We start from the raw sequence: 26,193 nt of genomic DNA, 5'->3' as shown, positions 1-26,193 counted from the left end.
CTCTCTCTCTCTCTCTCTCTCTCTCTCCCCCCCCCCCCTCCCTCTCCCAGTTGCTTCAGATGCTACAGTTCCAGTCACTTTATTTCTGACAGCTGCAAACATGGCAACAGTAGTCCAGCCGCTCACATTGGATAGAGGTAAGGAACCAGGACTGTCAGCTGTTTCATATTGCTGGGTTGTGTATGTGTTTGTATGGTTACATCTGTGACCGAGCTTTTGCACGAGTGGTCGTTCTTCTTGCCAGTCCAGTGGGCATCATCAGGCATCATTTGATATCGAAAGAAATGCACGTCGAGAATTGTGCGGGGTTCTGTAGATTAGAGAGTGGCATTGTGTTACTTGTATTGCGTTTTTTTTTTTTTTTTAACTGATTGTGTTATTTCAGGATTAGTTCGATGTTTCTGTTTGCTTTTTTGCAAAATGACAACTTTTCTATACGCAGTATCGATTGCTGTAAACTAACTAGTGTGTCGATCTTCGCAATTTCCCATAGCATAGAAAAACTGTCAGACATGTATTTATAATATTCAATTATCCAGACAAAATAGGTCAGACGTGTGAAAAAAAATCATGTTGTACAATAGGCTTAGTGAGTTTATATTTTAACAGTAGCAAAACCAAAAGACAAACTCCATCAAAAAACACTTAAAAACAAACTGAGACGAAATCATGTAATCGTTGTCATTTGATATAAGTTTTGCTGCGTCTCAGTAATCGTAGTGTACAAGGGTAACAGCACAATTTATGTTGGAAAGTACTTTGCTTTTCGATTAGTAGTACAAGGCAACTTGAAACTATTGCACACGTAACGTATTGCTCTTCTGGATTTGCTTTTCACATTTCGTCTTGCAATTACTCAGTTAATTATGATTATTATTTGGATATTTCTGTGTTGAGGTTCTTTTATCTGAATTATGGGATTGTTCTTCAGTCTGTTCGCCTGCTCTAGAGCCAGCGCCATCTAGTGAACAGATAAGGATTATGTTTGTTTTTGGATTATTATTTGTTTATTTAGCAGAAGCTTTTTTTTTGTAGAGGCTAGCTCTGCATCAGCTGCAGTCACTTACAGTAACGTCTCACCCAAAAGACGGAGCACGAGGAGGTTAAGTGATTTGAACCGGGGACCTCCTGGTTACAAGCCCTTTTCTTTAACCACAAGACCACACAGCCTGGTCGGGTGATTGATGACCCATGATGTGTGACTTCAAATATCAAAATAATCAGATTATACAGGTACAATTGTACAAACCTGTACAATTCGCTGGTAATACACAGCTGTGCAGTAGATGGTGCTGACTCTAGCATTGGCTGATCAAGCCTGGTTAACATGGCTAGGCTAGGCAACTAGAACATAATATCCTTTTCAAATTATTAGGCGTGCTGCCAGTTTAATAGTAAGCACTATGAAGACCTCTGATTGAAACAATATGAAAAGGATCAGGTCAGCATATCTCAGCAGCTTTCTTAAGTACATTGCATGTATGTTACAGAGCTTCTAGTAGAAAGGAACCATTTTGCTGCCACATTGTTTCCCTTTACATATCAATGATACAGACCCTTTCACGTATCCATTTTACTTCATGTTTACATACCACTCAGATATGAATTTCCTGTTAGATGATGCCCGGGGATGCTTTGTTTTTGTTCACAATGTGAATTGTAGCATTAAAAACTATTCTAAAGTGACCTTCATGTCAATAAAATTCTGCTTGTCTTTGGCAATATTTTGTTGCTCAGAGAATTTCTAATAAGGTAAAATAATTACACTATGTAACACAATTTTTGTTCCTGGGTAGTAAGTGTTATTTCCTAATTGCTTATGCCTCAAAAGTATAGAAAATGGTTATTATTCCCCACATACTTTGCTTTTGTGACCAGGACAGTGATATTTCAAAATATCACTATTTTCAATGGGAAAATGGGAAAATGTGTGTCTTTTCGTTCACATAAAGTCAGAAAAAAACAACATATGAATCCAAATTAATATGTATCTATACTAAAGTAATACAAAGATGACTACAAAAGATTTAGAAGTGAGTAGTTTTTCGACATTTACAATTATACTGTAAGTGTTATATTTTCCTTTGCTGTAACTCTTATTGAGGTTTCTGGAATTTATAATGGGAAGAAGAGTATACAAGTATCCGGCAATTGGATACATACTGCAATAATAATAATAATAGAGTGTTGATTTAAAGACGACAAGTCCAGTATAGGATTTTATTTTTCTTTCAGTTGCCTGAATGTTGCACAAAAATAGAAAAAAAAGCAGACATAAATTCCTGTGGAGTGTGAATAGCAGGGATGAGCTAAGGCCAGTGTTAACTTTGGCTGCAACAAACACACATCATCATTGATTTAGGACAGGAGTGTACAGGTTCCAGCTGTAATTCTATAATAAATTTGTGAATCTACACATGATAGCATGGTTGACTGAACGACTATATTGTCCACTTTGTGGTTTGAGCCTTTCGAGTTTTTCTAGCCTACACCCCTGGAAATAATTAGATGCACATGCATCTGATGTATAGCCTATTTTTTTACATAGATAAAATCCCTGTGTGCGTTAGCAATGCAATGAAGAGCTATACCGCCCCTTCTAAATTGTATTCAATGTCACCACAACAAGGAAAAACGCTGGTCATAAACAGATGTATATTTTTATTTTATTTTTTTTAAAACCTTCAGCAAAATCTATGGTGGTGGGTGAGGATAGCATGAGCTAGTGAATGCTAGCAGTTTTTTTAACTTCTTTGGTTACGCTTATTTAATACATTTAAAGTATTTCCTTGGATTTCATTTGCCACATTCAAATTTTGCAGAAAAACTAAAACATTTTTTATGCTGTATTTAATAATATACCATTAGTTGTACTGACAGCACTTGCCATTAACAGCAAGCTATAGGAGAGGAAGACAGCATTGTACATAACAGCGTGAGGTCACAGCTGGGAATTACAGCTGAAAGGGGTTGTCATGAATTGTGCACTTGTCACAGCAATAGGGACGCCACAGATTAGGCACAGAATGGTTCAATGAGTGCCTCAACCTCCATGTCATTGCCTCTACCTGGGGCTGTCATCGGAGGTGTCAATTAGCCCTGATTCAGTCCACCCTCGTGGTTTATGGTCTCAGGTGAGCAGATGTGAAGGAATCTTGCATGTTGCTTTGGTTCTCAGCTGTGTTGGCATTTGTTGCTCAGACGATTTGGAATGCTTTCCAGAAGTCCTCTTTCTAGAACCTCTTAAACTTCAAGGTCACAGTTGGTTGTCAGTTTTGAATTTGGGTCATTGTGTCTAGCTTTATTTTAATACAGCAAATCATCATGTTAATTATACTGAACTTGATTTTTATCAAGTACAGTTAAGGTCATCCAAATGCATTGCAGAATAATAATTGATGTTAAAGTAAGTCAAATAAAGATTGTTGAGTGTATACATGTAATCTGTCAGTTCGCTATGGAAGTGTAGTGTGCAGTTTTGAAAGAAAGACCTGTTATTGCAAACAGTGCTTTTTCAAAATAATAAAAAGGCTCAACAGAAAAAGACATCTTCTAAATGTTAATGGACCCTCCTCACAAAGCAAATAAATATATAGTTGATAAACATTTACTTGCATCATTCAATATGTTGGTGAGTATAATCTTTAAATACATACAACTGTTCATTAAAGAAACTGCAGTCCTATCTTCGTTAAAAATGATAGACTCTAAAACCTTAAAGTGCATTTTGCCTTTTAATTGTAATGGGCTACGCTTTTGCTTTATAGATCACTGTTAATAACAAAGCATGAACTTCAAGGAACTGGAGGTCAAGCTGTGATACTTTTTCAAAGTTTGACGTCATCACCAATGTAGGCATTTGGATATTATTAGGTCTTATGCCATGAAGAAGCATCTTTACAGCATTTTTTATGGGTGCCCACGTTATTATTTGGACTTCCTTGCCACTGTGAGTGGGAAGGGACTACCAATACTGTGTCAAGGAAGGCAAATACTAGCCAGTCAAAGAGCAGTTAGAAATAACTGGCTATTTGAAAGAAGAAGCTACAGCTGCAAAAACAAAACAAAAACAAAAAAACATAGAGAATTTAGTAGGGACAGTTTAAAAGTGTGTCGACCACTTTAAGGAAAATGAAAATGACTTGGAAGAAGACAGGGTAGTAATGCAGTCATGGCACTAGATTACTCCATAAATAGCAATAACCAACTGTGCATATGACAAAGCATGTTACTGGCTGAATGCTACATCTGCGTCAGACTGTAAAGGTGTCAGCCAGTGTCACTGTGACATCTTTAGACACAAGCCAACAGTACAGTGTAGGGTGGCCACATTCCAAACCATCACTGACACAATTCAGAACTGGCTGTGACTGAGGCAGCCAGAACAGCTGTGTGCATCAGATGAATGGATACTTCACATGTCGGACAGTCTATGATTGTGATATGTGTTGTTTGCTGTGTGATACAGGTGCAGTGAAAGGAAATAGATGTAATTGCAATCTCTTTTTACAAATGAGTACAGAGTTGTAAGATGCTTAACTTTGGGAGCAGAGGGCTGGGGCTGCACGTAATGCTAAAATATTTGTTAACTTACAAGTAATTAGAGTTAATACATTTCCATGAGCTGTCGTTGCAAAATGTTTTATGGAATTCTAGGTTGTCTGGGAAACGTTCTCTCTTCTACCTGTTGGCACAAATATTTGAAAAGAAATCATGTGAGTTGTTTGTTGATTAAATACAATTTTGCAGGCATGGAAGTATCTGGAAGAACTTGGGAAGCACTTGTAAGGTCTAACACTCAATGGGCTGCTCAGTGAAGTAAAACACCAGTCATTTTAGTTAGTTACTTTTTTTGAATTCATAGGCCAAGGACAAATGTACACCTGGTGGTATTTCAATACTATGCAAATATCCAGAGTTTACTTATTTACTGGTACTAATAGATCACCAGACAATAATTTGTGTGACGCTTTCCTGGTTTACTTATTTTTGAAACCAGCCTGAAATTTTCAGTGGACTGAATAAACTTCTACCTTATTTAAATTTATTTTTTATTGCAGTGTTATTTTTTTAAATGTACAAAGCATAAAAGTATATAAAACAAAGAAATCTGTTTCTGCTTCAAAATGCCAAATGCATTGACCAATTTCACTAAAGAATCAGCAAAGGAATTATGTTCCATCAATCAAACAATCAATCATATGTTAGACTGTTCTTAATATACACTGTAAAACTAATGTCTTTAGTTTTCATACTGATTATAGATCTGTTCCAACCCCCCCCTCTTTCACCTTCCCCTAACAAACTACTTCCCCCACAACTTATATATATATATAACAATATATATATATATATATATATATTATATATATAGATATATATAAGTAGATCTTCCCTCTTATCACTGTATGTCTTAGTCAATACCCTGTTTTTTAAGCCCTCTTTCAGAATCTTATTTTTACGATAAGGAGATAAGTGACAATCTCCCAACAGTAGTCTTACTTTTATATAGGAGGTTAACAAAGAGTGCTATATTGAATAAACAGGCAAAATATGCTCATCAACCCGGCTTATCCTAATTAGCAGAGCTTGCTTTAGTTTTTCACTGTCATAAAAGAACATTTGGCACATTCAGCATTTTATTATGCTTTGGAGGAAGAATACATCTGGATGCTGAGTGAAATAAGACATCATGGTATGTACTCCCTGACAGATCAAGTTGAAATATGAAAGCAAGGGGTGTTATTTGTTTATAATCTAGGAGTGTTAGAACAGGTTATTAAAGGCAGTGTTATCCAAGTAAAATGTGTCAAAAACCGGAGGCTGCTTCACTGAAGTTATCGATGGAATGAGTAACATACAGGGTAATTAGAAAGTAAGTTTACCACATCAATGCACCATATCATTACTTATTTACTAATCACCCAGTACTTGATTTTCTAGTTGCTTTTAGACTGAAGTCACACTGTGTATAATTTTAAACACCACTCCAATTTCAAACATGGTCTGTTCTGTGAGGATAACTTGTATTCTGGATAGACTGCCAATTGCTTTTATTATAGAACTCTTTATTATAGTAACCCTTCTTGTGATTGGTTGCAATGTAAACTATATAACAGATGATGATCTAATTGAAAATATGACGCAGTCATTGATGCTGAATAGTTGCACACAACACCCTGACACAGGTCTAGTGCACCACACATATTTGCATAGATTGCAGAGTTGGGGATTTTGGAATTTTACTAACATTCTCCAGGTGTGTGTGTGTGTGTGTGTGTGTGTGTGTGTGTGTGTGTGTGTGTGTGTGTGTGTGTGTGTGTGTGTGTGTGTGTGTGTGTGTGTGTGTGTGTGTGTGTGTGTGTGTGTGTGTGTGTGTGTGTGTGTGTGTGTGTGTGTGTGTGTGTGTGTGTGTGTGTTCAACACTAGGGGCTTTAGTCTTGATAGCAGTCCTTAGTCCCATTTGTCCTATTATATAACAGATCATGAATCAGAATGCATGTAGATAATACCACGGATGAGAAGGATTATGGGTCAGTCATTTGTGTAATATCTTATTTACATCCAACATTAATCTATGTGCATTCATCTACAGTGTATACTGTATGTACTGTTAGTATTTATTTTCTGGTTTTCCATTTTACAAGAATGCTTTTAACCAAACACCCAAGTAATAAAGTTGATCTACACAGCTTATGGTCAGATGTTCTGTCACTTAATTTACCTGACACAGTGTACAACATCAGTTACCATTGATGCATAGTAGAAAGTGACCTTGAAGTGTGATTTCAATAGAATAGGGTGACATATTAACTGTATGTGTAGTATATGGCAAATGACCTGTTTTCTTAAAAAAACAATTGCTCCAACCCAAATTAAAAGCTGTCGTAATCAATGCCTCATGCTGGGTTCTGTGCCAGTTTTACTATGCACCTATTTTAAAATATAAATCCAATATTAAATGAAATAATCTGTGACAGAACTGCTTTTTATGATGGCCCATTTGAAAATGAAGTATATCTAGTCCAACGACATTCGCAGTGCCACAAAAATACATTTCTTGTAAATCTCCAAAGCAGGGGATATTACCAACAAAAAGATATTTAATGATAGGGAAAGTCCAGATATTAATCTACTAAAAACAAACACTGGAAGCAGCTTTGTGACAGAAGATTTAAAGAGTTGCTAAACACCCTCTAAAGTGTAACTGGCAGCAGCCAGGACCAAGGACAACACCACCAGGGATACGACTCAATGCAGGTTTTTGCAGCTCAGTGCAGAGTGGACCTCTCAGGCAGTGCACTGGATGCTTAAAGTTCAAATTTCAAAACTCACCAGTATGCTCTTTCTTGGGAATGGCAAATAGTGGGTTAAAATACAGTCAATTATTCAATCTGGTCTGTTCTCTTCAAAATGAATCGGATTCCAATGTGTTCTGTTTTTTTAACACATTTTTAAGAGATTGTAGCGCCATTCTTATTAAAGTCTTGTGTTTTTTGGTCATTTAGATGTGGCTCGAGCTATTGAATTGCTTGAGAAGCTGCAGGAGACTGGGGAAGTGCCAGTCCATAAATTACAGTCTCTAAGGAAAGTGCTACAGAGTGAGTTCTGTACTGCCATCAGAGAGGTACGTAACTCTTTTCTGTCCTTCCACGGAGTTAGATGTTTGTTGAAATGTGTCAGTATTTATAATGTCCAGGAACCCAAAAAGCACAGCCAAGTGACAATACACATGTATAGAATTTGCTTGAGTTCTTAATTTTGCTGTGGCAGTGGCACATACTTGAAAATATAAATCTTAGACTTTTAGCATATTACAGCATTGAAAACAAAGCTTGACTACTGGTGCTGAATTCAGGGTCGCTTATGGTTAAAACATGTCTTCTTGTGAACCTTCTGGATGTGCCTTAGTTACACAATTTGTGATGTTATCCCTATAGTTTGTGTGGACGTAATCAGCCTTGAGAGTGTGTTCCATTGTTTCCCAAAAGCATTGCTATTGTTTCTCCACAAACACCAATTAGTAAAAATGATTTCACAGATTTTTAGTAAACCCTGTGTTACTTGTTATTTGCTATATTCTAGAAGCCACTATACGGATAACTGTGCCAGATTTAAAATACTATTAATGATCATAATGATATAAAGCTTTTGTCATGCCAGTTAAAGCTTTGAGAATAACATCTATTAACATCAGGATGGGGTATGTTAAAAGATGAAAGAAGGAGCTGGTTTTACCATGCTGTTCTGTGAATGTGGCCTTACATGTATGACTCCTAAACGAAAAGAAAATGAAACCTGGTGGTGCACTGCAGCGCCCTGCTATTATTTAAATGCTGCTTTCCTCGGAAACACACTGTGCTTAATAACCTACAGCTACAAAGCATCAAAGTTCAAATTCTAGGTGTGAAATGCAACTGCTAAAATCTCCTGAAGCAGATTCTTGGGTTTCAACCAGTAATTGCAATGTTAATGATATCCCTGGTGCTGTAAAGCTTGTGATGTGACGAGGTGTACTGCATACTCTATCATACTGACACACTGCATCTCACAGTTCATCTCCATGAGAATCAATATGCTGGTGACATTTAAAAGTGATCATTATTTGTTACTTCTTCTTGCAGTGTCACAAACAAAAAAGAAAGAAATGCCACCAATTTCAATGCTGCTTACATGTAACCTGATGGTGCACTGCAGCGCCCTGCTGTACGTCTCTATAATTATTACGTTTTAAGCCAGTTACCCCCACTGGAAATGACAGTAGATGAAACACGCCTTTGTGATTATATTGAGGATATGTGGCACATTAATAAATCTGAGCATTGCACCATTATTATTATTATTATTATTATTATTATTATTATTATTATTATTAAAAGTAGCCACTACTGTACTGCAGTAGTAGTGCTCATGGTTCAAACATGTGGATCAAATACAGGCAAGAATGGATTCTAAGCAGTATTATAGGTACAGTTATATGTGCATTTAAATGTGTTATTCATAAAACAGGAGTGGCACATTCAAATTTACCAGGATTGAGAACGGCAGTTAAATCTAGTGGTGGTTGTGATTTGTAAATTGGTCTTCATTTAAACTACTTTATATCTTTTAGTTTCTTTACCCGCATTGGTGTGCAGTGTTACCTTTGAAATCCTAATCACACAAGCCCCCTGCTTGTCATGAGTCTGTGCAGATCAGGGTGAGTTCAGATCTCAGCCCTAATGACCGGGTCTGGGATGGGGATTGACATTTGCTCTTATTCCTTGGACTGAATGCAGAATTCTTCTTCGAATGGACAAATAATCCTAAAATGGGACAGTTAAGAAACTAAGGGAAACATTTCCAAATATAAACCAGATCCTTTACTGATTTTATTACAACATTTCAGGCTGGATGGGTCGTGATCTCTGATTTAATCTCTAAAGACACACTGGTAAAAAAAAAAAAAAACCTTACTGGGAGTCTAATCATGTACTTATAGGAATGGAAGATGCAACCTTACTCTAGCGACCGATCTGCAATCTTACAGAATGAAAAAGTATGTGTCCTTGTCTATATAGGTTATTGTTTAAAGACCCATTTAAATGGAATGTTTTACTTTCTGGTGACCGGGTTACTAGACTGGTTTCAGCATGAGTCACCCTCTCACCCTCTCAGTCCAACACCAGCAAAAGTAGCACTTTTAGTTTTTACGGCCGGGAGCATGTACAGCAACTCTATTGTCTCACTAGGGTTTTCTTTTTAAATCAAAGCGTTTCTTTGTTCAAGCGTTTTCCAGACACTCTCCAGTAGAGTCAGTATGAAGTGTGTGATCGATCTATCCTATTCCAAGTCTGTATCTAAAATAAAGAGCTGCATTGTTAACTTTTGCAGTGAGCCCCATTTATTACCAGTATACTAATGCAACTTTAATGTATCTACTGTCTCGTATTTATTTTTTAAAACCGATGACTCTTTCAGCAGCACTGTAGGATTGGGTAGCATGTGTATGTACAGTAAAATATTATTTTTTTAATCCGTTATCCTTTATTTCAACTACCTGAGATTAACAATTTGGTTTCCACTTTAATAATTTTCAGATTTAAACGACATGGCTGGTAATCGATATTCAGTGTAGCTACTAATACACAGTAACCCTGGGCTGGGCTGCAGACCAAAAATATAATGTACTGGTTTCCCATAGCTCCCCTAAAGGCTACTTTTCATTTTGAAAATGATTACCTCTGTTTTACAGTTTAATGTTGGCGGCCCTTCAACAATGTACAGCATTTTTATTTGAATTAAAATGCTGGCTCTGTATTAGACTTGACTACTGTATATAAACTCCATGATAGAAAATGGCTGTTGAATTTCTTAACAGGATCAATTGTTACTGGAAAAACAGTAATAATCATCCTTGTTGGTATGCAACACAGATTTGTTCTTACATAAATTAGAATTTCATTATAGAATTACAAATGTTACTATGGCAATTATACCATGCCCGAATGCTCATTATTTATTGCATTACATTTTCTGTCAGACTAAAAAATGTATCTTGTTTTTTTTTCTGAGATTAGCCAGTTGGATCAAAAAATGTGCCCCCGACACAGTGATGCTCTGGTATCTTAATAAGTATAGCATATGGAAAAGATTATCACAGTAAAAGCATAGTAAAGTGTGATAAAGCATAGTGGAGGCATGGTAAAGCATAGGTAAGCAGTATAAAGCACAGAGAGGTATGGTAAATCATATTAACAAACATGAAAAACTGCAAAAATACAGCGGTAAACTTCTATGAAGGAGCATACTGAATTGCAGGATGTATTTATCTCTAATCAAATATTGAGTGGGCTAATGTATGCCCTAGCCTTATCTCCATTGAAATTCAGAAACATAAAAAAAGAACACTGCTGGATTTTCTTCAACAACATTCATTGGTTTTGCAGGTTAAAGTTTAAAAGCCAGACCTGGCAGCACTGTGCAAAGGTTGGTGCTTGCAGTAGTTTTCTGCAATGCAATCTTTTTTGCTTTCAGAATGTGGGTCAACTTATCTGGTTACCTGACATTGGGAGCATCCCAGAAATCTTTCACATGGTACGCAAAACTGAGCCGCACTGACATCCCATGTCATGCCGATAATGACTCTGCAGCAACATGCTGTAAAGTGTTTCAGCCTATCAGAGTGCTGCATTGTTGTTCTTTCCTGAGTTTCAGAGCACCTACACTGTCACATTAGAAAACTGCAATCAAACTGCATCACCAATCGAATAAACACAGCGCACTGCCATCAAGAGAAAACAACTGCACTGACAGCCAAATAGCCCACAACAATAAAAGGTACAAATAAACCTCTTTGAAATACAGACCTAAACTAGGGGAAAAACTGGCTTACAAATCTATTATGCTGGTTCCATTTCTAATTATTACTCTCACAATAACTAAAACTAATGCAATCATTACTCACTCCCAAACCATGGCATATAGACATATACTTTTTTTTTTTTTTTTATCTTACACATTGTAACAACACAGGCAGTTGAAAAATAAATAAAACATCAGTAATAATAAATAATAATAATAATAATAATAATAATAATAATAATAATAACCCAACTTGGCAATCATGTGTTAACGATTAGGAAATGTATTATTCATTTTAATATAAGATACTGATAAAATGAAAATACAAATAAAACTTGTATAAATGTGCACGTACCGTGCTCAATCCTGGAAGAGCAGCAGAGTTCAGATAATGCAGTACTGACATTCAATGCTGACAACTTATTTTCAGTGTCAGAAACAGACAGTTTGGTGCTTTTACTGATTTTTTCTCTCTGACATTGTGGTCATCAGAAGTAAGATTTTCACTCTTACTGAAGCTTCAACCAGACTTCTGTTTGCTCATTACTACCCTTAAATAAATAGTGCAATCCTGTTTCGCTTCAAATGATCACTTGCGATTATATGCGAGTCCACAGTTATGAAGCTGACATTTTGCAAACCAATGGTGCACACAGTGCGGAACGTGGGTGCGGCTGCGAGAGCCCCTGATATCCTGTATAGCAGATAACTAGATACCAATGTGCTGCCAAAACTGATGTAAGAGGTTGCCTATTTACATAGCAGCGGATGGTAGTTTCATTGTGAAAAGTTTATTGGAAGTAGCAGAGATTAGTTCTTAAAATGAATCGCATTGTGAGCCAAGATTTTAGAATTACAAAAAAATCCTGTAGTCTAATCTATGAGGGTTTAAAAGTAAGATGACATTTTGTAAATAGGACCCACAAATCATCAAAGCTACTTGCAGTGTAAGTGTTTTTTTCTCAGCTAACCAGGGCCACAAGCAGAAATTCATTGTGAGAACGACTAGTTTTTAAATATTCTCATAATGTAAGGTCAACAAAGACTTTGTGAAGTGGTCCCTGGATGTGCCACCCAGTTTACCCAACTCGGTATCCCAAGCTTCAGTCAACCAGGACTTCAAAGAGCATTGTAGTAATTCCACTTAAAAATGACTGACACTCTGAAATGTCTTCAGTGGTGCTATATGTTGCCTATAGATATGCTCTGCTTCCGTTTTCTGGCAAAAAGATGGTACCAGCCCAGTATTAGAGAAGGGAATCTAATTACTGGGCCGTGATGTCATAATGTTGTGTTCCTAGAGTACAAGAACTGCATTGTCAGCCAGAATCCCTCACAAAACAAGCGTTCTCATTGGACAGTAAATACCCGAATGGTATTTCATGCCTTGTCTCCCTTTTTTCATATTTTCGGCCAGTTTTAATACGAGACCTCTAGAGATGTTCAAGAATAGAGAATGTAAAAGCATTTGCCATTCTCATGCTGTAGAGGAATAATTTATTTTGAAAGATGTTTGCTTGTGTTTGCCTCTGTGGAAATCTGCAAGGATAAAATCACATGCAAACCCTGTACTGCTTATAATAATAACATCACATACAAACCCTGTACTGCTTATAGGCAGGATATTATAATAACATAGGAAAATATACACAGTATCAACATGACTATAGGTCTGGCTATATATAATATATATATATATATATATATATATATATATATATATATATATATATATATATATATATATATATATATATATAGTTTGTGCTGAAAGGAAAATGGCTCAACAAACTCCAATCTGAGGCACAGCTGACAAAAATCAATACGTTTGCCATTGGAAGAATTCCAGTAATGCCATTGATTTAATACAAAGAATGAGGTTGCTGGTCATTTTGACCCACATTTTGGGAAAGCAGTGTCCCATACATGTGCCACTTAATCACAGATCTAGCTCTACTGACAGTCTGTAAAAATGGGCAGAGCTGTTTGTAGTGGTGAGTCTGAATAGCAGTGCCTTGCAAGTCCTGTCCCACGGCACTCAGATTCCACAAAACTGCTGAAGCTGCAACTCCTTTGTAATGAAACCCTAATGGAACATCAGATAAGAACTTTCTTAAAACCCTCCTCCAGTTGCCAAATGGCAAATACAGCTATGAATAAAAGTTTTGCATCACTGAGAATTTTAGGATTGAGATATAATAAAAATAAACTACATGAGCATAATTTAGATATTTTATTTAACATTGTGTAATCAAAGAAACTACAATATAATATCACAAAAGCCATAAGTATATGGAAAACGACAAAACCCTACATAATTCAATATGTTAACGTAACATTATTCAACAGGTTTCATTCGACTTTATGAAGCACAATGTGTTAATTCTATAGGGTGATGCAAAACTTTTGGCCAGAGCTGTACATTTTAGGACTTGGTATTTGGATCTGGCACTGTTTAAATGGTTAAAATTGACCTGTTATATTCTCATTCTAGGTCTATCAGTACATGCATGAAACCATAACTGTTCAAGGCTGTCCTGAATACCAGGCCCGCGCCACTGCAAAGGTAAGCTCTTTGCTCATTAATAATCCATGTGCTGTAAATGGTGTTTTTGAATGTGCTGTAAATGTGCGTTTGAGGTGTTTCTTCAGTGCCTGTGCTCAGACAACAGTGGCAGCCCAGACTGCAGACCCAGTGCTGTTGCTTCCCAGGTAACACAACCAGATCATAACCCTGAAAAATCAATCTTCATATTTTAAAGGAACCATTGTTTACAAGCATTGCTGCAGAGATTTTTGGGGTGTTAAGAATCCAGTTATGAAGTAATACCCTCTGTCATTAGCTGAGAATACCAATTCAATTTTAATCGTTCTTTCTTTTTTGTTTATGTAATTAATTTCACCAACGTTCTGTGTGTTCATAAGCTCTTTGTGGATTTAATTAAGAAGTTCTTACGTTTAAGGACATAATGCAATCATCAGTGGTGCAATGCCTGACCTTGTGCATTTATATTAAAATTAGAATTTCTGCATATATAGTAGAACATGCCTTCCATCCAGTGGCATTTTATATGTGTTTAAGAAAATCTGGTGTAAAATTGTCCAAAAGAATAATACATCACCACAGTGACTTTGTATATATGTCTTCCCTACAGGCTTTAGAAAGGTTACAGCCATATATTTTACTGCATATTAAACATAGGCTTAAATGTCTATGTAATCAGTGTAGGCACAAATATGCAGAGAACAAGAATAATGTTGGACTCGAGGGAATAAATAAAAACGTTACCTAAAAGCATCAAAAAGAGAGGAAAAAAAGATTTGGTTTCACTCACTGTGTAAAATGAACTGTGGTAATTTAATTGCTTACAGTACCTATTCTTGTAAAAAATACATGCCAGTAGTATTTTAATACCCCTTAACAGCTGATTTGTAATGCACACCTCACAGAAATAAAAGTGTGAATGCATTTAGCTGAGACAGTGGAGTTTGGGCTTTTTTGGGAGAGGAGGCATGTTTGGTCTCAGTTGTATTTCTGTTTTGTTGAAGCAGCTGCACTGCAGTACTGTACCGCATTTCATTTGCAGCAGTGTTTTGTAGCTATCTGGGTGTAACAATGGGCAGGCTGGTTTGATGTTAATCTAGCTCAGAAGGCAGTATAGAGTCCAGACATGGACAAGCACAGAGCACATTTTAATAGTCAAGTGCTTCAGACCACACATAGTTCTTCAGTTCCTGTCTGTAACATTGTCAGGTACAGTAGATGCTGCTTATTAACAACCTCTCGGATCCCAGCAAAAAGTTGTCATTAACTGAAAGTTGCCAATAAGCGTAAAGCCCACGTTTTCAAGTGTGTTTATATGGAACAATGGTATGTAGTTGTACAAATATGGCACTGAAATACGTTTTAAATGTTAGTTTAAAAAAATGAACACGAGAAACACGAAATACCCAAACATAGAACTGTTTACTTCATGCGTGTGAGAAGTAGGGAGTAGGCTTAAATAGTACTACACAACTATGTGCTACAGTTACCTTACAATGAGTAAAGCAAACATACAAAAGATGTGTTGTGCTTGCAATCAATTCTAAAGAACACAATTTAAAAATAAGAAATTGTCCAACGTTGTCTGCTTCTTACAATGTATCACCTCCTGCTTTCGTAGCCAGTTTCAAAGCTACAATTCTGCCTCAGTCCGCCAGAAATACGCAGTTGCAAAGTCAGTGTGTTATAAAAGCTGCATGAAGTATGTGCATAAATCTTGCAAGTGCGCTCTGTAGCACTGGCAACTAGTAATAAAGCTGTCAATAAGCGACATGCAGTTGCTAATATCAGAATTCCATTAACATTAAAGTCTATGGGACGGGTTCCTGGGAAAATGTTGTTAATAACCAAAAGTTGTCTTTATCAGGGTTGCTAATAACCGGCATCTACTGTATTTCTATTGTTTAACCTGCTAACATTTGTTAAGCCACATAACTCCATATACACCCAAGGAGCTTTTACACAGCTTCCTGTCCTCTTCTAAACTGGAGGGATATTCAACAGAGTAACCCAGTCCTACCTCTTCAATTCCTTACTCACTTACTAATATAAGCACACCCAGATAGACCAGTGCAAATGTTCCAAAATAATTACATCACTCTAGTACAATGTTTTTTAACTCAGTATTACAAGACTAAAGTAGAAGTTGTGTATGTGCCAATAACCTCTCATGCTTTATAAAGGTACTGTCTCCAACTGCCGCTGACAGAAACAGACTCCCACTACAGTGGTTCTCCTCCACCTGTCAACTTTCCATGAAGCTAACAGCTTGATTCTCTCGCACAGGCGACAGTAGCTGCGTTTGCAGCCAGTGAAGGGCATTCGCACCCTCGGGTGGTGGAGCTGCCCAAGACAGAGGAAGGCCTAGGCTTCAATGTGATGGGAGGGAAGGAGCAGAACTCTCCCATCTACATCTCACGCGTCATTCCCGGGGGAGTGGCAGAGAGACACGGGGGTCTCAAGCGAGGGGATCAGCTGCTGTCCGTGAATGGAGTGGTAAGCCCACAAAATTGATCTTCTTTTTACCACACACTGAACTAGGTTGTTATGTGTCATATTGATCTTTCAGTAAATAGTTCTGTTTTCAATTAGCTTGGGCATTTGTTCTGAAATTATATTCCCCCCATGTTGCAGAGCTGTGAATTTCTTTCTGATGGTACCATCTCCTGTAATATTTTACTATTATACAATTCATTTTTCCCTTCGAACATTCTTTCTAGAGTGTGGAAGGGGAGCACCATGAAATGGCAGTGGAGCTGCTTAAGGCTGCGAAGGAGAACGTCAAGCTGGTGGTGCGCTACACTCCCAAGGTGCTGGAGGAGATGGAGGCCCGCTTTGAGAAGCTGAGGACGGCCCGACGCAGACAGCAGCAGCAGCTCTTAATACAGCAGCAGCAACAGCAGCAGCAGACACAGTCTGCCCAGCAGAACCACATGTCGTAGGTGAGGCTTTTCATTGCTTTCATCCCGTAAGGAACAGAAGGAACAATCCAATTTCTTTTGGCAGCACATAATACCAGCAGGTACTGTACCGTAACCATAGCAACCATCAATGATGACTTGTGATGAACTGCAAATCTAGCAGCTCCATAAGCAGACCATAAATAAAGGAAAAACAAAGGCTTATTACTCAAGGAGACAAAATAAAACACACACTTACAAGTGTATCGTGTGGGGCACAAATGAAAGAAAACCCTATTGGTAGAATAGTTAATTAAGCTCACAATACTTTTGTTATTTTGCCAAATAAAGTTAAATGAACAAGCATGTGGTTTCCTCACACAAACTGTAAATTGGAAAAGGCTGTATTAAATACTCCTGTTTGGTACAAAAACCGGAAATTAGGAGAATATGTTTCAGCTTTCAGAACAGGATAGCTTTGAGAGCCCTGCGTCACATACTTGATGATCTGTGGCTCACCTTTAATTACGCAATGGCAGTGCCCTCTGCTTTGATCCAGTGACCCTGTCTCATATTTATGTTTGTTTCTCTGTTTCAATCCTAAGTATCTGCTGCTTTGTTTTTTAGTCTGCCATTCCCAAAGCTTTAATGGCTTCAACATGCCAAGCTATAAAACTGAACCAGCAGATGTTTAATATTTTAATACTAAAATATCTACATCAGCAGACCTTTATGAGTCTTCCTAAACTGTTTTTCTAATTAGTGTCAAAATTAGCCATTATCTGATGATTGTGTTCTAATTAGTCAATAGGAATCAAAGATGGAAGTGTGTAACTGACTTTAGTAATCTGTCAATATAATTGTCCAGATTCACAGACTAAGCGTTTTTTGCTACTGGTTAATTAACAGCATGAGTAAGACATAAGTTATTCCACACCTACGCTCTTTATTTCATCTGCAAATAATAATGAAAAAGCCCATTCGAATGTTAAGATATCCGGGAACTATTAGCGAACATAATGGTTTTGACAGTACTGCCCTTGTGCTGTTTCAGTTTAAAAATAATCCAATAAGGCCCATATCATTTGCAAATTTGGACTCCATCCAATCCAGGACACAAACACCCAAGGACCTTGATGTGACGCTGCTGTGGCTGAGTGATATACGCAGATGGAATGAGGAGAGCTTCAATCATGTTTTTTCTTTATTACGCAAAGTGGTGGTTCAGGCAGGGAACCCACTTTAACCTTAGATCAAATCAGATAAATACGTCCAGTGATCGGCAAGGAAAGGATTTTTATCTGACCTCAATCAATTACGTCCTTGCCGTGTGCCAGAGCCCTCCTCCTCCCCAGCCTCCGCCTGCTTTTTGGCTTTGTTTAACAGGGGAGGGCAGCTATCCTGCACCCCTGCCTATGGCTTCTCTACAGTCAGCATTTCCACTTCACTTTATGGGCAGGGTTATCTCGAAAGGCAAAGCCAAAGGCCAAAGAATGTAGTATAAAATATGTTTAATGTAGTAGTGTTGTCTATCTTTTATCACATGAGTTTCCTTACCGAACTGAACCATTGTTTATCCTATCGTCTTTTGAGACTACATTTTCATCTATCACCCATTGTAAAATAAAAATGAAATACATGTAGGTTCTGATGAATCATCTGGTGTTATACAATGCAACCGTCTATTTACATTCTAAAAATAAAGAGAAAAACAAAGGGTTTTATTTAAGATTCTTCCTTACTCAACAAATTGTTGAAAGAACGTATATTTAAATATTGTATTTATTTACATTTTAACAGTCAACAAATCCTGAATAATGGTTGCATTTAAAATCATATTTCTTCTCCCCCAGAAATGTTCTGTTACAGTGGAAATCTTTGTAGAAAACAAATAGTTTAGTCACAACACATATTTTATTATTAGAAAAACTGAAGTAAGATTGAAAAAAAAACACAACCACTGCAATTACAAACCAGGACAAATGAAACAGCAGCTTCACAGAATGAATGGCCAAAAATATATATCCATCAGGATGGTGATTTTCTGCAAATGTTATCATTCCAGGGACACCCAGACACTCTCTTGATGGACAGTGCAGTCATTGGCTTGTAGGACTGTTGCTGAATAGTTGCACAAATCTCTGACACAACATATAGGTGTATGGGGATCACATGACACCTCACATGTACACAAACATTTGTATACCTTGCCAGCCTGTGTATAAACCATGCGTATGTCATAATGGTCTCTTTTAAATGAAGACTTGGGCTTTCTCATTAATATCTAACAAGGAATGCCTTTTTTACCAGCAATGTATTAGTATCCATCCACTAAAATGATATGTGGCACATCTTTTATACAGCCCTTCCATAAAAAAAGGACTTAATCTCGTGTCTATAGTGATTTTTAATTGAATGCTGTTTGGTTGTTAATTAATAGATTTGTAATGCATTGGATTTGCAGGGTTTAAATGTGTTTTTATCCATCTGGCTTAAAGTCAGAGGTTTTTGGTTCCCTGACACATTTAAAGAAAATTACAATATTTCAGTGGCATTACATGCATATAAATATGCTAATTATCTACACTGTGAGAGCTGCAGCGTGTTAGTCGAACATGAGGCTGACCTTTAGAAAAACATTACTGTCTTTGTGCGAGTTAGAGCTTTCAGTTGAATGTTATTTTCCAAACAGCCATGACATCATGTTAAATGTACCCATGACACCATCATCCTTATAGCAGCTTTACAAATTTACCAAATATCAAAAACCATAACTGCGTACACTTATTTAATAATAAACCTGCACAAAGCGACCAAACCAAACATGTTTGGATTGTTGTTTGTTTTTAGTTTTTTTTCGGAAGCAGCCATCAGGATTGTTATTTCAGTCAGGAAAACTCATGCAATAGAAAGAACAGTATAAAGCTCAGACAAGATGATACTAGGCTGCACACGTTTTCATTACATCTTTATCCTTTGAGGTGCCACAGCCCATTATTAAGTTTGCTGATAGTGGAGAAGCTGACTGTAGGGAAGCCATGGCCAGGGAGGCAGGGTAACTTCCCTCCCGTTACACAAAGACGAGAAACAGGTGGAGGCTGGGAAGAGGTGGCGAAATGTGACACACAACTGGGACAAAGCCCTTTCTAGCTGATCATTGGACATGCTGTTAGTCGAATAAAGAATGAGATACTGGTCATTTGACTGACGAATGTCTGGTAATGGAGGCACCTAATATGCTTGGTGTTTACGATTTTAATCTAGTTTAAAAGTGAGTTTCCTGTCTGAACCACCGGTTTGCTTAGAATTTTATATATGAAACAATGAAACAGACACATACTGTTTCAAATAGGCTTGATCTGGGAAGCTCTTGTGAAATCTTATGGAATTAAATGTCGTAAATGTTTGATACACACAGATTTTTGGTCTCCTTTGTTTTAGGTTTTTCACCCTGAAGAAAAACTTGAAGGAATCTCCAATCAAATAAATGACTGGAACGAAGTGTCACAAGATCAGCACTGTTTGCAGAAGGCTCCCTGGGGGAAACAAAGAAACTGGAGATAGTTGTATCTTATATTAATCTGTTTCTGCCCACCTGCTGTGTACCTCTAGTTGTTAGTGGTTGTGAAATTACAGCTAAATTGAGCTTAACTGAATCAAGTACACTGGTGCTCTTTAAATGATGCTTTTAAAAAACAACATCAGAATGAAAAGAAAAAAGTTATTTACATTTTAAAGTAATGTTTTTCAATATTAAATGGATTAATTAACCTTTTCAACAAATGAAACACCCTTTTGTATATGTTTGTGATATTACTCCACTGCCCAGGCGGTTGATTGATTTCACTTGGTCGATTTTGCCGGAGTTTATTTATTTTTTATTTCTTATACTGTAGCGCTTTGGTTGATGTATCTCTTAATATAAAAGATGTAAATAAACATTAACCTTGTGTGTCTCAGTGATGTTTTTACTTTTGACAAATTCAATCATTTTGTACCTGGTGAAGCACAGTTAGACTAAATATAATTTTATATAAAAAATATATAATAACAATATATAATAATATAATTTAATATAATACATTACTGATTATATCATATGGGGAGCACCACTGGATTCACTCGTCAGTTCAGGGTCACTGTGGAAAGCAGATTCATTGAAACACAGCTTGCAATGCAACATGTCTGTTTCCTGGGGAGTTTTACATGTTGAGATGCACCTGGGGGCATAACGTTCCACGTTTTCCTCAAGTGAAAGTCACCTTAACTGAAGGTCGAATTCCTGCTGCATCTGCTCTGTGTCAAAACTTTCAATTGTTCATTACAGCTGGAGCTCCCTGTTAAGTACGTGGTAAACAATATTAAGTGATTGTTTCTTCATTAGCTGATTATATTGCAGTTTATATTCTGATTCATGAATCTTCCCTAATAGTTTACAATAGAATGTAACCTTATGTTATAATAAGAAGAAATATTTAAAGTATAAAATACAGCAGGTCCATCTTACCAGTCGTGTACTTCTGTTCCCCAAGTTATAGCAAACATTTAAACATTATTGCCCATTAAGTGTCTCGGTGTCTGAGCCTTAATTCATATAGCCTGTTACTTGTAACTGAAATGTCTCCACCCCCTCCAACTCATTTCCTGTCAGTAACCAATAAGCAGTGCGGCTTCCTCACTTGTACACCTCGACCCATCAGTGCTTGTCCTGGTAGCTGATTGATCCCAAAACATTGTGATTGTGATTCAGCACGTGTGAGACCTCCGAAGTGAATGGCAGTGCACGACAGACAGGTACGCTTCATGTATCTATTGTATTATTAGCAACAGTATGGTCCTTCCAGTCCCTCCTGGTTCTTATAATCCGCTGTCCCTGTGCAGTCAGAAGATTCATTAATAGGGAGATAGAGAAAACAACTCCTGGATCCTATTGATACAGATCAAGAGTAATTAATATTGCGAATCATAATAACGGAAATCATAACTGAATTACTTGTTCTACTAGATGGTCGTGTGACAAGATGACCTATCAAGGCACACACTTACAAAGTTATCTATGGACCTCTCATGGACTCTAGATACACACCAGACAACTTCAAGTTTTTTTTTTTTTTTTAATCGAACCAGGCCCCTGACCAATTCTCTCATATTACCAAATTACAAATGGTACATTGAAATTTCATTTTGTTCGTTATTTTTTTTTAAAACACTTCAACTCAAAATTAATCATTGTAAGGTGACATTGGTTTTATGTTGGGAATAAAAAACTGAAAATATCTTGCTTGCATAAGTATTTAACCCCCACACATTAATATTTGGTAGAGCCACCTTTCACTGCAATAACAGCTTTAAGTCTTTTGGGGTAAGTATGTACCAGCTTTGCACACAGTGTCGGAGTGATTTTTGCCCATTCTTCTTGGCAGATTTGCTCCAGGTTGTTCAGGTTGGTTGGACGACGCTTGTGGACCGCAATTTTCAAATAGAGCCACAGATTCTCAATGGGATTGAGATCAGAACTTTGACTGGGCCACTGTAGGACATTCACCTTTTTGTTCTTGAGCCACTCCAATGTTGCTTTGGCCTTGTGCTTGGGATCATTGTCCTGCTGAAAGGTGCATTTCCTCCCAAGCTTCAGTTTTTTAGCAGACTGAAGCAGATTCTCTTGCAGTATTTTCCTGATTTTGCTCCATCCATTCTTCCTTCAATTGTAACAAGATGCTCAGTCCCTGCTGATGAAAAGCATCAGCACAGCATGATGCTGCCACCACCATACTTCACTGTAGGGATGGTGTGTCTTGAGGCATGGGCAGTGTAAGGTTGTGCCACACATAGCGCTTTCAGTTTTGACCAAAAAGCTCTATCTTGGTCTTATCTGACCACAAAACCTTTTCCCACATCGCAGCTGGGTCACTCTCATGCTTTCTGGCAAACTCCAGACGTGCTTTCAGATGGTACTTTTTGAGTAACAGCTTCTTTCTTGCCACCCTCCCATACAGGCCAGTGTTATGCAGAGCTCTTGATATGGTAGACTGGTGCACCATTACTCCACTCCCAGCCACTGAACCCTGTAGTTCCTTCAAAGTGATTGTTGGCCTCTCTGTGGCTTCTCTCACAAGCCTCCTTCTTATTTGAGCGCTGAGTTTTGAGGGACGGTCTTTTCTTGGCAGTGCCTGTGTGGTGTGATGCAGCTTCCACTTCCTAATTATTGATCCAACTGTGCTCACTGGGATATCCAAACATTTGGATATTATTTTGTACCCTTTCCCTAATCTATGCATTTGTATTACTTTATCTCTAACTTCTGTAGAATGCTGTTTGGTCTTCATTTTCTTTCAGATTCACAGACTTACCAATGATCCTTCAACAGTGGGGTTTTTATCCAGAAAATGTGACAGCAACTTTAATGGTTCACAGGTGGAGGCCAATGGTAAGGTAATTATGTCCTCGTTAGGGCAATTTCTTTCATCGGTGCAAACTGGGAGCTTCGACAGCACAGGGGTTGAATACCTATGCAAGCAAGATATTTCAGTTTTTTATTTTTCTTAAAAATCTTTCCCAACATAAAACCAATGTCACCTTACAATAATTGATTCTGAGTTTCAGTGTTTAAAAATAAAATATCAAACAGAACGAAATTTCAGTGTACCATTTGTAATTCGGTAATATGAGAGAATTGGTCAGGGGTTTGAATACTTTTGCAAGGCACTGTATATGTGTGTGTGTGTGTGTGTGTGTGTGTGTGTGTGTGTGTGTGTGTGTGTGTGTGTGTATATATATATATATATATATATATATATATATATATATATATATTAGACACTGAACAGCTTTATAGAAAGAGCATTGTCTGTTCCTTTCAATTTCAAATGCTCCTTCTAATATGACTAACTCTTCCTTAAGAACATTTAAATGTCCCTTCGGAGCTCGTAATTGACAGACTCCACTATACTTAAAAAATTGTTGGCAGCAGCTATGTTACGAGCATCAGTGTTGACATCGGACACACCCATATCAATCTAGCAGTTGAAAACTATGCAGCTTTCAAAGCCTTGCAGCTTCTCAGTTAGATCGTCAAACTTTTGATACGTCGAAAGTTTTCGTGGAACGTGAAACAACTCTTCGTAAGTTTTGAACAGTGTTGCAGTTTTGTCATTCAAAACTGCAAAACGGAAGACGTTTACACAGACGAATCTTTGTTCGTTATATGTAAATATCTTAGACATAATCAGCACTAACCTTAGAATTACGGAACACAATTTGACACACAGTGGGTTATTATATGTGTGCACTCATATGAATCATTAGTCATACGCTGATACGAATTTCACACAATTGTACACTATATATATACACATTATACAATATATATATATATATATATGTATATATATATATAATGTATATATATAATATATATGTTAGTCAAACTACGTATATTAGATGTACATATATATATACATATATATCTATATATATAGTATATATATATATAGATATATATATATATATATATATATATATATAAAGATGTGGCTGTAATTAGGTGAAAACAAACAAAAGTCTGTTGTTGCCTGTACATCTTTGTTTAAACGCTCTAAGAATGCTGGGCCCTAGTTATTAAATCGAGGATGGGAGTCTATTGAAGAAATGGCATCAGTTTAATACAATTTAGGTTTGCTTGAGGTGTTGTAAAAGGTACAAAATTGAAATTTTTGTTTTTTTTATGAATTTTACTTCAGATCTATTTGGATTTCTCTGGCTGAACACAAGAACATAGTAATGTGTATGCCACGTGATTAATGCATCTTTAAATGTTCATATTTCAAAACTATAATTTTGTTATTAGTGCTTTTGTTATTAATCTCTTAAAAATATCCACCATAGTATGTTCTAAACTGAGTGACTTGTCAGTTGTCTTAAGAACCTAGCATAGTTCCTATATACTATAGGTGTTAAACTTGTATGTGTTGGTATTCCATATATAAATATATAACATTCCAATAGTCAAGAATTTTTAAGACAATACAGTTACATTGTGTTATCTCGTTTTCATGTTTGATTTTGTAATTATTATATTATAAAGTCTTTTTTTGGAAGAAAATACTGTAAATGTAATGAGAATATTTCAATCTATGATATATTATCTTTTGATAATCTGTAACTAGACCAGTGGGTTCCCTGTTGTACTTACAGTACTGTATGAGTACATTTTTAATAAAACCAGTGTGAAAGACTTGGCACTGAAATATATGTGTTTAACTCTTTCAATAGAACATTATGGTTGGTGGATGGAGAAACGGCTGTAGGAGAAATGACTGATAAGAACAGGACACAATTACACATATAGGCATATCCATTAAATAATCAGCATGCAATTACCTTATTAGTTTTTTTCCAGAACTGATTAAGAAATGATGTTCACGTCTGTGTTTTTTGTCAAATAGGACTTTACTTGATGTAAAAAAAGAACTGAAGCCAATAACGTGTACAAGCAAGAAAAATGTGTGAAGTTTGTGAGACGAGCTGTGATTGTAAAGAGGGTAGACAGCTTCTCTCTTGGCTAGGTCCTAAGAATAACCTCCCAGGAGTTTGATACCTTGACGCACAAAACTTCGGTTTAAGGCCCACTATTTAAGACATTTGTTGTTGATTAATCGGTATAAATGCAATATATCAATTTATAGCAATATAAATGCAGTACAGAATAGCTTCATCTACCTATTGACTTCCTGTGTTACAAGTTATAAGATCCCACCTGATTCCAATGTGCAGAACAGAATGTCAGTGTAATGTTTAGGTCTGAATATCTGTAACACAGGAAGTGACTTCTTTAGTACAAATGCAAAAGCAAATTGTCTGTGAGGAATAAAATAAAATGGTAGAAAACTACCAAAAAACAACTTCATTCTGAATTACAGGAGCAGGCCTGTGATGGTACCACAATTCAAGAGTCAAGATGCTCCAAAATCAATGCATGGGGTGTATTGCTGTAGAAGATCAAGCGATATATGATAATCTAATTTGATATTTTCTCGAGTTTGGTTATTTTGGAATATCAAATGTGAAGTTGGCATAGCAAGGGTCTTTGAACCCATCTGCACATCTACAGCATGTACATAATTGAGTGATAGCTATTGCTATGTAAAATACCCTGCTAGATGTTGGTTTAATCAAAACAAAGTCATTTTTTGTATGGCTAATAAAATGTATGTTCTATTTACTAATTGGAAAATTCAGCCCAGTTTACAACCTGTTTCCAAACTCTTAACAGCAAGGCTTGATCAATTGAAGCTGAATTAAATTCAGTTCCCTCAGTGGTCAAACACGTTGGTTTGAAGTTGTTCTAATGATTAATAGTAAAATAATGAGGTGGAGTAACATGCCTTAGAATGCCGTCTGGCTGCT

The 26,193-nt window shown here is 36.8% G+C and overlaps 1 protein-coding gene across 2 annotated transcripts; it reads left to right on the top strand.

Moving 5' to 3' along the window:
* The first annotated feature begins 53 nt into the window (after positions 1–53).
* On the top strand, positions 54–20,733 carry LOC121318057 (protein lin-7 homolog A). 2 transcript variants are annotated; one of them, XM_041254301.1, is made up of 6 exons: positions 54–137; positions 7,509–7,627; positions 13,838–13,909; positions 16,175–16,384; positions 16,609–16,830; positions 20,230–20,733. In XM_041254301.1, the coding sequence occupies exons 1-5, from the start codon at positions 101–103 to the stop codon at positions 16,828–16,830; spliced, it is 660 nt and encodes a 219-aa protein (XP_041110235.1). In that variant the 5' UTR covers positions 54–100; the 3' UTR covers positions 20,230–20,733. The 2 variants fall into 2 exon arrangements, with proteins under 2 accessions (XP_041110235.1, XP_041110236.1); XM_041254302.1 differs by lacking the exon at positions 7,509–7,627 and having other exon boundaries at positions 62–137.
* The last annotated feature ends 5,460 nt before the right edge of the window (positions 20,734–26,193 follow it).

The sequence above is a fragment of the Polyodon spathula genome, chromosome 7, assembly GCF_017654505.1.
Source record: "Polyodon spathula isolate WHYD16114869_AA chromosome 7, ASM1765450v1, whole genome shotgun sequence".
Classification (NCBI taxonomy): Eukaryota; Metazoa; Chordata; class Actinopteri; order Acipenseriformes; family Polyodontidae; genus Polyodon; species Polyodon spathula.
The sequence above is the reverse complement of the archived record's forward strand: the minus strand, read 5'-3'. Positions and strand labels throughout refer to the sequence as shown.